Source organism: Dreissena polymorpha, chromosome 5 (genome assembly GCF_020536995.1).
Source record: "Dreissena polymorpha isolate Duluth1 chromosome 5, UMN_Dpol_1.0, whole genome shotgun sequence".
Classification (NCBI taxonomy): domain Eukaryota; kingdom Metazoa; phylum Mollusca; class Bivalvia; order Myida; family Dreissenidae; genus Dreissena; species Dreissena polymorpha.
The window spans coordinates 31,652,074-31,666,404 of NC_068359.1; the positions used below are offsets into that span (position 1 = coordinate 31,652,074).

At 33.9% G+C, this 14,331-nt stretch overlaps 2 protein-coding genes across 2 annotated transcripts in view; one reads left to right on the top strand and one right to left on the bottom strand.

Annotated features, from left to right (window-relative positions):
- Window positions 1-14,331, top strand: part of LOC127880629 (sugar phosphate exchanger 3-like) — a 251,664-nt gene that overhangs the window by 177,198 nt on the left and 60,135 nt on the right. The window lies entirely within an intron of this gene.
- LOC127880630 (C-type lectin BfL-2-like) lies at window positions 7,917-13,236 on the bottom strand. The gene is made up of 4 exons (XM_052427953.1): window positions 12,756-13,236; window positions 11,951-12,039; window positions 11,680-11,767; window positions 7,917-10,939 (listed from the first exon to the last, which is right to left on the bottom strand). Exons 1-4 carry the CDS (start codon window positions 13,054-13,056, stop codon window positions 10,722-10,724), a joined length of 696 nt encoding a protein of 231 aa, XP_052283913.1. The 5' UTR covers window positions 13,057-13,236; the 3' UTR covers window positions 7,917-10,721.

Sequence of the window (14,331 nt, forward strand, 5' to 3'; positions counted from 1 at the left end):
ACCGCGATTCAAAACAGCTCATAACGTCTGTGTCCCTTCAGATATTACTTTATTATTTGGTACGCATATGTTTCTGGACAAGACCTTTCCATGTACATAAAAGTTTTGACCCTTGTGACCTTGACCTTGAACTTATGGTCCGCTTTTAGATTTCGAGATCTGCGACCACGACCCAAAAAACGTTCATAACTTATATGTCTTGAGCTTTACTTTAAACATTTCTGATAATAATAATAAAAATAATAAATGATTTGATATTTTTGAACTTTGACAGTTATAAAGTTGTTGATGAACTAGAAACGTACTACAGCCACCACAAACCTGTGTGGATAACAGTTTAGAATTGAAGAAAATTCACAAATTATAACACAAAGGGGGGCATATTGTGTTTGGTCTGTCTGTGTGTTTTTGTCTGTTTGCTATTAGATTTACAATATTCATGGTCATTCATTAATATTTTTTTGCTTTTTCAAAATGTTACTAAATAGGACAAAAAAGGGTGAAAGTTTGATTGTAACAACATTAAGAATTAATGTCCCATCCACAATGCAATAGTAAACAAGTAACACGGGTATTCTACCATCAGGCGACACATCCAACTCAACTCGCGGTGTTCTAGTTTTAAAAAATGGCGTAAATAACATTGTTATACACTGTTTATAACATGTGTTCTGGAAGTATTGCTTATACATTTAAAAAAATGTTAAGCTCCTTAATAATGACCAAACTGGTTTTAATAAAGGCATGTTCATATGTGAAAACACTAGACTAATCTATGACATTTTAAAACACACTGACGAAAATAATATTCCCGGTCTACTCATTCTGATAAATTTTGAAAAGGCCTACGATTCCTTGTCATGGAGGTTTGTTAACAAAACACTATTCTTTGTTAGCGTTGGTCCTGACATAAGCAAATGATGTAATGTTTTATATAAGAATGATATCTCAGCGGTAACGCAGTGCGGGTCGGAGTTTTTCCAAAAACAACGCGGATGTCGTCAGGGTGATCCCCTAATTTGTTATATTTTTATTTTATGCGCCGAAATCTTTTCTCGTAAAGTATTGGCAAATCCCAAAATAAAAGGAATACACATACATAATTCTGAATTAAAGTTACAACAATTTGACACAATTCGCCTGGATGGCTCTGCAGAATCCCTTAATAAAAACTTAGACGAATGATCGCTTTTCACATCGTGCTCTGATTTAAAGGTAAACTTCGACAAAACTAAAGTGGTTTTGATAGAAAAACATAGATTCAGTTCTGAAAGTATTAAAACTAGTTACAATGGAGCCATCAGACTTTCAATAAGCTTGGTGTAACTTTTCATGTTGATCTTGACAAGATGATTTATCTTAATAATACGATGAATTGTTTAGAGTTAAATAACTTTTTCGGTAGAAGTGTTATGATGTGTGAAGACGTGTTTTTGTGTTGTGGACAAGAAATACGAAATTCAGTTGGAAAATGGAAAAAATGTGTGAACTTTTTTTATAGTTATTGAAATAAATTTGACGAGAAGCATACTGTGAAACTTATTGTATGCTATTCAAATTCATTAAATTGGAAATTATTTTTTTCACATAAATAATAGCTTCGTCTCTGGTTTTACTTGTTGTGTATATGATAAAGGATAATGCGAAACACCGCTCTTGGCAAATGACAAGCAGTTACATGGACAGCGTATTAAGCTCTTAGCATCCGAAAGGGCCGGCAGCCACGCAAGTGTATTGGAGTAATGCTTATAGTGGCAATTATGACGCTCTAAACAATTGTTGAGCTAAATTAAAATAATTCTACCTGATAATGTCCCCATCAATAAGAAGCGTAGTAAGACCCAATCTAGAGGGAACCTCGCCGGATTATGAAACGGACTTCGAGCCATCAATGACAGCATGTAGCCATGTAACCACTATACACTTCTCGACAACGTGCTATTAAATCTCCATAAAACGCTCTTCATTAGCAAATTAGTGCAACTGTGTGACAAACAAAACGTCCTGCCGACCTGATCAATATCCCAATGTGTGTGTCAATGTAAAATTCAAAGGAGACCCTTTTCATTTATTTTACTCTGGAAATATTAAACATCGCTGAAACAACTGATAACATGTTTTAGCAATATTGCTTATATTTTGTGTTCCGTCCTCAGTGTCCATTTTCTTTTAATTCATACGATACCTCAATTTCCATCCTAAAATCCATCTGTACCAGCTGCTTGTAAATGTGACTTTTCTTAATAATATGGTGGTACTATATTTACGACAATGGCGTCCATTTGCATGTTTTAACTATGGTGTACGAACTGGTCCAAAACTATTCTAAACCGTATGGGACGGTTTATAAACCGTCCCGGACGGTTTGTAAACCGTCCGGTTTAGGAAAGTTTTGGACCGTTCGTGCGCATAAATCGTCCGACACGGCATAGAGTAGTTTTGGCATAATACAACAAACAATAAAACATAAGCATAGTTATAAAATGCTGCCACTTGGATTGTTTTTGAAATACTTTGATTTGGGTATTTTACAGAAAATGTGTCTTTTCCATTATTCGAATTGCCATAAAATATTTCTATTTTTGCATCAAAATGTTGATTTTATGCTTACTGAGACAGACTGAAAATTTTATAACAATCAATCACCTAAAGTACAGGGTGACTCAAAAAAAGTGGAACCCTACTTCAAACGTATATTGTGACTTAAACAGCCCGAGTATTTATAATATGAATATGCAGGTATGCAAATGCATCCCTTTTTAATGTTTCGTCACACTTGCTCCTTAATATATGCAGTCATTTTAAAGTTATGAGTATTTCAATGAAGCACCGCAAAATCCGCTTAAACCTGATATTTGGTTTGGTGATCACACATGTTAGCTTTTTGCACAGTTAAAGGGGCCTTTTCACAGATTTTGGCATCTTTTAACTTATTCATTAAATGCTTTATATTGATAAATGTAAACATTGGATCGTAAAAGCTCCAGTAAAAAATCAAGAATAAAATTAAAAAAAGGAAAAGAACATTGCCCGGAGCAGGTTTCGAACCAGTGACCCCTGGAGTCCTGCCAGAGTCCTGAAGTAAAAACGCTTTAGCCTACTGAGCTATTCCGCCGAGTACACATACTTGACGTATTTTATACCTTATATAAGCAATCTTCGTAGTTTCACAAAATTTAACGACAAAAACAGAACTCTCCAAATTATTCAATCGTTTCGCGTTGCAACGCTTTATAATTTTTAGGTTTTAAAATCGTCAAAAGATGCATATAATGGCTATATTAGACCATGGTAAATGTTCAGTATTACTGTTTCCTTACAAATATCATAACTAAAACGAAAATGTGCGAATCTGAAACAACTTTTTTCAATTTTGTCAATTTACCAAAGCGTGAAAAGATCCCTTTAAAGCATAGTCTAAATATTCCATGCATGGTTTGTTATCCACAACATAAATCGCCCGGTACGGTTTACAGACGCAAGAGCGGTTCAAAAGTATGTAAACCGTCCGATACAGTTTAGGAAACCGACCGGAACGGTTAAGGATAGTTTTGAACCAGTTCGTACACCATATTAAACGAAATTCGCTAGTTTCAAAAGCCCTTCGACACTGAAAACATAAACCCTGAATGCGTGTACATCAATATCTTTTGCATAAAACGTCAGTGTGTGAACGTTCTCATATGCTCTACATTGTTCCCAGTTCTGGAATGTTTTTACTTGTATATAACCCACTGCAGAAACGGGTCCAGACATTTCTATGCACAATATTACCTCGAAAATCTCCTCAAAAACCAAGTCACGAGTCAGTGTGCGGCGGCCATGTTGATTTTCTGCGCATGCGCCCTGCATGCGCCCTTGTTACCCGTTTGTGCGCATAAAACTCGATAATGAGGAGTGTGGGAGCACACACGCACACTCACCATCTATCATCACCACCGGAAATAGGTGACCAGCGAAGCGAAAGTAAACATCACACATGAGGTAGTGCTCGTGAAAAGAATAAGTTATACCATTTTTATCGCGAACGTTTTCCAAAAACTGTGTGACAAATTAATAGTGGACATATCAAACTTATATCGTAAGTAGTTGGAGTTCATTATTAATACATTCGAGTGTTGAAATAGATCAATCATCAGCTACCGAAAGTTAAGTTCATTGGGACATCTTTTTTCCTTTTGTCCGAGGAAAGTATACTAATTTTGCCGAATTTTCCAATGGTGTGTAATAACTCTGAACTCGTTGGTGGGTAACTCACAACTGACTTTATTCATATATTCACACAGATATAAACCTCAATACAAATAACTCATGACTGCATGCTTTAACAAGACAATACGAGTTGTGTCCCTTACATTACAATACATGACATCCCCTTTTCTTTCTTTTTTTAAATTATAAATACATGATACATCAACTACTCTATCGTTACATATGCGAATAGGTAAACGAACGAAAGAAAATAACATAACCTGCCGTGACACAATATAAACCTCTCTTTTATTAAATCATAGTGGGAATTGTTCTTTTAAACCTCTGAGTTTTAAATTGTTATTGAAAATAGAACATTCCATATGAACAAAATTCACTTTACTAAACAAAGAACTTCTTTTAAATTAAATATTGCATTGAAATTCATAAAATCAAATTAACAATATAACAACATGTTAGACAAAATTATTCACTAAAATGCATGTTCGCTAAGTTTCCACAAAATTGTCCCTGTTATCTCAGATTCAGGCTATGTACAGGACAAAATATTTTTATGACAAATGCCAGACACACTAATTTTCGGGTTTTAGCTAGGAAATGATAAAAAACTGATCACACAGAAAACAAGCTAGAAAGTAGATACACCTAAATAAATGAAGTATTGGATTTCCTGAGAAGAGAATTTTATGAACATTTTGTTATTAGGAGAAAAAACAAAACTGAATCTTTAAACATTAACCAAGATTTTGATATGATAAAATAAATGTGTACAAACAACATCAAAACGAATAATTATTTTGATATAACATGCTATATTGCCAAATACTATGATAATAATACAAAATATAATATATATATATATATATATATATATATATATATATATATATATATATATATATATATATATATATATATATATATATATATATATATATATATATATATATATATATATATATAATGTAATATAATAATACAACACGGACTTTTTGTGTTATTTCTTCACATCAGTTATTATGTAATGGGATTATTATGCCCATGTCACACTTCAGCACACATAATCTTGGTGTTTTCACTGCTCGTCCTGAACGCGTACGGATTTGTTCTGTCGTGTTGTTTCGCTGCTGTGCTGAATGGCGTTGCAACGGTTGCTGCTCTCTTGGCAACTCTCTGTTGTTATTTTGCAATTTCCTGTCGTTCCTTGCCAAATTTCTGTTGCTTATTGACAATTCTCTACCGTTCTGTTGCAAATCTCTGGAAACCATTGGTAATATTGGTATTGTTTCATCGTGTGTTTCAATGACATGTGGGGACTCTTTGGTTTTCATGAGCATAGACGTGTTACGCCGATACTCACGTCGACTTTCGCCGGCCTTAACGATGTGCGAACGAGGATATGGCGATTTCCGCACATATTCTGCAGGTCTTCCATCCCGTTGGTGTTTTGATTCGTACTGCATCATTTGGCTTCAGGTCTTCTTTTACCTTTGTGTGTCTGTCGTAGAAGAATTTCTGTTTGCATCTATACTATTCAATTTTGATGCAATCTTTTCTGTTTGGTCAGCTTGGGGTTTCCGCAGTCCTTTCGATATCGGTATGAGAGTTCTTGCTCTCTGACCCATTAGCCTCTGCATCGGCGAACCTACTACGTCATCTCGAGGAGTGTTACGCAATTCTAGCAAGCAAAAAGTAAATATCATCACCTGTCTCAAAGCATTTCTTTGTGAGATTCTTCACCGTTTAAACAGCTCGCTCAGCTAAACCGTTTGATTGTTGATATAGTGGAGATGATGTCACATTTTTTATGTTGTATGAATCCACAAATTGTTTGAATTCTTCACTTAAAAATTGAGGACCATTGTCGCTCACAAGCGTATCCATGATGCAAAGTCCGGATACCTATCGAAGCGCTAAATACCCATACGTTTTAAATATTTTAATGCTAAATATTCAACGTATTTAGCGGTACCGGTAAAAGAAGACCCGGTCATTAAGTGGGGCCTAGTCCTATAAATTGTGTACGTAAGTATTTGGAACAATATAATTAAAACAAATATTTTCGTGAACCACAACGAGTTAAATAATGTTTCCGAAAACAACGTGATTTATTACATATATATTCTTATAATCACATAATCTCATATAAAGAGTTATCAATATGCATTCATAGACAGTTCAGTTTGCACCACGTCCGTTTTTTATTGTCACTGGTCTATAGAATTCTTCAATAGTTTCATTCACTGTAGAAGAAAATGTATTCAATAAAAAAAATAACATTCCATTTAAATAGTGTCATGTACCTCGCCTTTAATAGTGCTTTATCTTTGGTTATTCATAACACCTATTAAACGTTCGATCGTTCATGAAAATATCACACACATACCATTGAGAATTATAGTTATATAATGCTATGTATTGTATTCTACGGCTAACGTATATCTTGGTTTTGTTAAATTAGCGATATTTAGTCTTCCGACAACCTTAACTCTGATTGTAATCGGTAACTCGAATTTTCAATAAGATGAACTAAAATTGAAAAATATACACTAATGGTATTAAATATAATGTCGTTCAATGATTATTTAGGTGTTAGAACTTTTCAATATGAATGTTAATGCTTAAAAACGTATTTTATGATTTACATTTATTGAATACAACAAGTAAATCAGCACCTTTCTGAAGTCTAAAGCTTTAAAGATTGGTGTGTAATTCACACAGATGTTTAAAGCATTAGATTTCAGAAATGTATGATGTTTGGTGAAGAAGCAAAGCAAACTTTGACAATCAAAAACCTTTATTAAGAAATGCATCATAAAGTATGACTGACATATAACCGTAATTGTATTTTCTCTTTGAATTAAAACCTCCTCTAAAGTTTTAAAGTAAATTATTATAAAATTATCATCTACTACACATGTTAACTTTCACCATCATCAACACAGATGAACAATTACAATCATCTACAACTTCGACATTGGATTGGACGAAGAAATGCCCTATATAATAACCGTTTTCAGTTGGCTTTATACGCAACGCGTTAAGATATTGAGCTGGTTTTTGGTATGCAAGTCTACATACATTCCCTACATATGAAATGTGAAAATTCGTGCCGATGAAATGTGAAAATTCGTGCCGATGAAATGTGAAAATTCGTGCCGGTCCGTTGATTTTGTGCGTGGTAATGGGCCTTGGAATCGGACTTTTTGTATTGCCTTAAACATTATAAATTCGGGATTAAATAATTAATATAGTGTAAATGTGTAAACAAAATTCGCTAGCGACTGTGACTGTAAACATAGGTGGCAATTAATTCGTCATGCCTTTTACGATTCCTCAATTAAATAGGAACTAATTGCAATGAACACACTGTTGTGCCTCCCCTATCATCTCCGAAGATATCGTTTTAAACAATTATTTTACAAATTAATTACGTTATGTAAATGATGTCATGCCTGCATATATTATGATAATAATAATTAGTGAAATAGGTTTCATTGTATTTGTTAAATGTAGTACAACGGAAGACGCTACAAATTAATGTGTTTGTTTTTTCGTATTTTGTGTTTCAAGAAGTTGAAAACGGGAATACTAACTAATATGTGTTGACAATACGGTCAGTGTATATACCATCTTTTCGTTTTTTGTTCATCACGATAAAAAACGAAACAAGAAAATCAACATCAAAAAACAGAAATCTAAAATATTTTCTTTAAGACGTGTTTATTAGTTAGAAATATAAAACAAAATACGAAACGTATTTCCCTTATATAGATAAGTACATGATATAAAGTGAATGATGTACCTCTCATTTCATTAAACCAAACTCTACATTAAAAATGATTTTAAAGGAATGTCGTATGACTGGCATGTTTTATTAGACCTTTTTTATTCTAAGTTTTCATAAAAAAATTAAACAAACATGGTAGTTCAGTTTTGGAATTAATCTCTGTGTTAACGCTGGATCTTTCTTAATTCATTTTTTAACAATACAGTTCAGCCTTATCGTTAATACATTCATGTTATGAAAATATTTAGTTTCGCGGAGGAAACAATTTACTTCAATGAGAATAATACAACAGCAAAAAAATGTGTACGGCTTGTATGAAGTTTAAGGTAAAAGAAAAATGAAAACTGATCAACGGGTGATTACAATTAAATAATGCAAGTTGGTGGTATATTAAGTATTTATTTCATAGATATGCGTATACACAGTACATTAAACGTCTATGAACAAGTTGTGTAAACAAACATTGGCAAGGTATAGATCAATACGAAACTTCATGATGTAAAACGTGTACCAATAGAAATCAATGAAAACTTATTTCGATAATATTTCGATAACAACTCAATCTTTCGAAAATAAGTTCGGTCGTGCAAATTGGTAAAGGTGTTATTGATTATAGTTATTTTATTGTTGTTATCGCCAAGTAAGTTGAATAAATATAAAAATGCAAGCTATATACGCAATATATTTATATAATATAAAAGAAAAAATAACAAACAACAACATCACATCATAAATTGAAAAGTAAAAGTAAAAACCAAAAAGAGCCACGCATCTCTTCAGAAATTTCCTTAGCAAAAACAACTCAACCATTCTTCTATTGATAATAGTGATCGTTCTATGTTTATATGAATACAGCATTTGTTTTAAGAAAATCAAAATTCTAAAAAAAAAAATCATCCTGCAAAATTGGCTGAGCTGAAATTTGGTGTCTAAAAATTCGTAGTGGGATTTACATATCACCAATAGACATGACCAATGGACATGACCAATAGACATGACCAATAAACATGACCAATAGACATGACAAATAGACATGACCAATAGACATGACATATAGACATTACCAATAGACATGACCAATAGACATGACCAATAGAAATGACCAATAGACATAAACAATAGACATGACCGATAGCCATGACCAATAGACATGACTCATATATATGACCAATAGACATGATCAATAAACATGACCGAAATATATAATCAATAGACATGACCAGTATACATGACCACGATTAAGACATGACTAATAGACATGACCAAAAAACATGACCAATAGACATGACAAATATATATGACCAATAGACATGACCAATAGACATGACCAATAGACATGAACGATAGACATGACCAATAGACATGACCAATAGACATGACCAATAGACATGACCAAAAGACATGACCAGTAGACATGCCAAATAGCCATGACCAATAGACATGACCAATAGACATGACCAATAGACATGACCAATAGACATGACCAATAGACATGACCAATAGCCATGACCAATATACTTGACTAATATATATGACCAATAGACATGACCAATAGACATGACCAATAGCCATGACCAATATACTTGACTAATATATATGACCAATAGACATGACCAATAGACATGACTAATAGACATGACCAATAGCCATGGCCAATATACTTGACTAATATATATGACTAATAGACATGACCAATAGACATGACCAATAGACATGACCAATAGACATGACCAATAGACATGACTAATATATATGACCAATAGACATGACCAATAGACATGACCAATAGACATGACCAATAGACATAATCAATAGACATGCCCAATAGACATGACCAATAGACATGACCAATGGACATGACCATTAGACATGACCAATAGACATGATCAATAGACATGACCAATAGACATGACCAATAGACATGACTAATATATATGACCAGTAGACATGCCAAATAGCCATGACCAATAGACATGACCAATATAAATGACCAATAGACATGACCAATAGACATGACCAATAGCCATGACCAATATACTTGACTAATATATATGACCAATAGACATGACCAATAGACATGACCAATAGCCATGACCAATATACTTGACTAATATATATATATGACCAACAGACATGACCAATACACATGACCAATAGACATGACCAATAGACATGACCAATAGACATGACCAATAGCCATGACCAATATACTTGACTAATATATATGACTAATAGACATGACCAATAGACATGACCAATAGACATGACCAATAGACATGACCAATAGACATGATCAATAGACATGACCAACAGACATGACCAATAGACATGACTAATATATATGACCAATAGACATGACCAATAGACATGACCAATAGACATGACCAATAGACATGACCAATAGACATGATCAATAGACATGACCAGGATTTAAACATGAGCTAATCAATAATGGGCTGATACTTTAGGGGTCATTAATAGCAAACATGCGTTTAATCTAACCAATTTACGTAAAATCATAAGGAAATAATTAACACGCAGCGATCAAGTTTTCTTGGTTGTCGATGATATTAACGCTTTGTTATCCATGACAACGCCTGCTTCGAGTAAAAAACTGTCAAACGCAGTCGGCAGAGAAGAGGTCCTCAATGAAGTATGCATTTATCAGCTTTCATGATGGTTGCGCGCACTGTAGGTACAAGTTTGTGTACAAATTTAACTACATGTCTATTTCACAGACGGCATGGTTTGGATCGGTACACGGAAAATCTATCCATCGCCATAGGACATTTTCATCCGTGAGAGCGCAATGTTCTTTGTTTTCCACATTATTTGGCTCACCCAACGCCCAATTAAAATACGCAACCGATGTGTCGTCAATGGACGAGATCCAGCTTCCATCTTTCAAGTGTATGCCTATCCAAACCTGTCCGATTGCTGAAAGTTAAAGCGAGTATATACGATTTTGTCAAATATAAATGAATTTATATAAGATGTGTAAAGAACTGATTATATATATCTTTCAATATAAAATAAAATAAAAGTTTAGAAGAACATGTGTCGAAAAATGCGAAATAAGCCAGATATTTAATTCTGAAATCGAAAACGGCTGTACAGTCGAATTCGCCAGCATGTATATCATGCATGTACGATGTGAATCTAAACTTAGTTTAACGGTTCATTTTAAATTTCTGCAACGATATTTATTCATACGACACACGAACACTAACTCTGGTCCTAATAAAAAGACGAATGCTTCGGTTATTGTAGGAAAATATCATCGTCACAATCGACTCGGGGCGCTAATTTGTCTTTGCTGCATTTAATGAAATTCGTATTTAATGTATATTTTTTCTTGCCTATTTTGTGTTATTGTAACATATTTTATCAATTTATTACCATTTAACACATATACAAAATCGTATATACTCGCTTTAAACCGTCACTTTTTAAACGACATTTTCAATACGTGATGAGGTAAGTAGACACTATAAACACGGGTTCGTATTACTTGTCATAATGTAATTATTTACAATCTTCACTAAATAACACTAAACATAAAACATTGTATCACAATGGAGTCGTCTTTAATACACGTGTATGCGTAAGGCTATACTACTCTATGTTATGTATACTCAGAAACTTGAAACGATTGAAAAACTACCAACGAAATTTACCTTGCAGAACGTTTGAAGCGACATCTTTTTCCTCGTCCGAATCAATATACAGGACGTGCGCATTAACACCAAGACTCGAGCAATAATCCTGTGCAAATACATATTTACAAATAATTATTTTATAAAATACGGCGATGACGACAAATCCAGATTGGAATGTAAAGTATTTTTATGGAACATGCATTTATTATATGATTTATTATTTACAATTATGTTGATGAATTATGCCTACACACTATACGAACAAATGCAAGCAAGAAAACGAATTTACCTTCGTTTGATCAAATGTCATCTTTGTTGACGAATTCCTCAGATAGCACGAGTCCAGGAACGACAGCCATCCCGGATTACACCGCACAACTAAAGAATATATATACCGTGATAAATTCAAGATCTTAAAGTAAATGTTGTATAATGACACAACCAATGAATTACTACTGAACGTGCATCTTATCGATATTTACAATATTTTAACACTTACATTAACAACCAATTGTTTTGGTAATTTAATTACATTGTATAGTTTGATAATAAATTTTATTTCATGACTTTATCATTCGCAATTCACAAGCAGAAAAGTTAAAATAGTATAAGATTATCGTTTAAAACATATGATAAAATTACGACTGTATGCAAATGTTACTTTGATATTTTATCAAACTACTTGATATTAAACGTTAGCATACCCTTTAAAGCGATGGATTTCGTCGAAATTTTCTAGCAATTAAATATATAATCCATGCTCTATGAAAAGGGTGTTTAATGCATGTGCGTTAAGTGTCGTCTCAGGGACGACACTTTCCGCTTTCCGCTTTTATGATATTTTTCGTTTACAGAAAGTTTCTTTTTAGCAAAAATCCAGTTGAGGCGGACAGTGTCGTTGCTGATTAGCTTGTGCGGACAGCACATACTAATCTGGGACGACACTTTACGCACATGCATTTAACCCCTTTTTTTACAAAGCACGGCCCATATTCAAATTTCAATGCAAAAATCAATTAGGAGAGCGCCCATGAGGAAAATTGATGCCAGAAAGCGATTACAAGCGATTTAACATATCGCATCTTTAACTATACCGGTTTTGTAGCTGACGCTTCCCACCATCGGAAGTAGTCTTGCATCACTAGCCTTCCTGTATCGAGAACGGCATCTTACGCACTCATAACGCGTGTAAAATACCGACTTGCAGCCATCGGTACCAGCGCACACGCTCGTGCACATTTGAATGGTCAGTGTCAGAATTACATCACCAATTTGTTCCGTAGCTGAACATTTGAAGCCCGAAACAGCATTATCCTTTGCAAACTGAACATTTCTTTGAATGCAGTTAACACCTATTACCAGCGAAAGAAATATGACAAAAACTTTGATTTCCATGATTTGTTTTGTTAATTGGTACGTTTTAGTCACAATTAATATTCTAGTAAAGATTAATTATTTCATTCAATTATAACTAGACTTACAGACGTGTGAGACGGCAACGTAATAAACTGATAGCTATAACTAAATAAAAGAGAACATTAAACGAACCGAGCCGTATAAGTTCAGCATTTGATAAGTTCGTACACCGAATGTGGTTATATAAATTGATATTTCTAAACTGTATTGATAACCACGCCTTAGTATATAATTTCAACCAACCGTCAACACCGAAATTAGCTGATACCGATCTTATTGGCTTAAAACGTTGCCATTGAAATGTCATCGTGTGAGAGGCCGGATTCTCCACAGCAGTCGATATCCATATATAAAATTATTCATAACATGTCTACGGAGGAGGCCGGGCGGTTACGGATCTGGCCGGGCGGTTACGGAGGTGACCGGTCGGTTACGGAGGATGTCGATTTATTGCATAACTTAAACGTTGGTACATTAAGCGACATTGTGTACTTTTTCCAATACTGCCGCGCCCATGGGCACGAAAACTCAAATGTTTTAATAATTAGCAATTTCGATACACTGTAAGCGCAGTGGTATAGAATATTGAGTACGCAATGAAGGTAACGTTTACTTATAAGTGGTCAAATTGGTAATCATGGAAAAATGCTATTTACAACTGAGATCGAAGTTTTTAACTGCAACTTGTGAAATCGTTTTTGAAAATTGACATTTAAAGAAATCTCATATTTCACCACTATGTTTATTTATCATCAGCATCATTGCCTTGGAAAACTGCAATATATGCATAATAGTGTTTCATAGTAATGGTGCTTTTGAAAAAGGTCACTAGCCGCCAAGACTGGAATCGTATCTGTATACAGGTTACATAAATAATTGTGCAGTATATAATTTTAATAACATGTTTATTATAACTGTTAGTACAAACCAGTGTATTTTCAACTTAATGTTGCAGTGAAAATCTAAGGTTTATTGACCCACTCTCGAATCGGTTTTCTGGATAGAACCATTTCTTGGTATTTAAAGAGATATTGAGAAAGCTCCATCAGTGCGAATGAGGATCAAACTGTAACTGTCTGGTAGCTAAATTTAATAATGGATAATTATGTATTATTAACATATTTACTTATTTACTACTACATTATGTATACTCCATTTATGTCACAGTCCACTGCATGAAAAAATATGAATCTGCCTGCGTGTTCAACTAGCAGGATCTTAAGTCAGGTAATTACGGTAATTTAACTTCCCAAC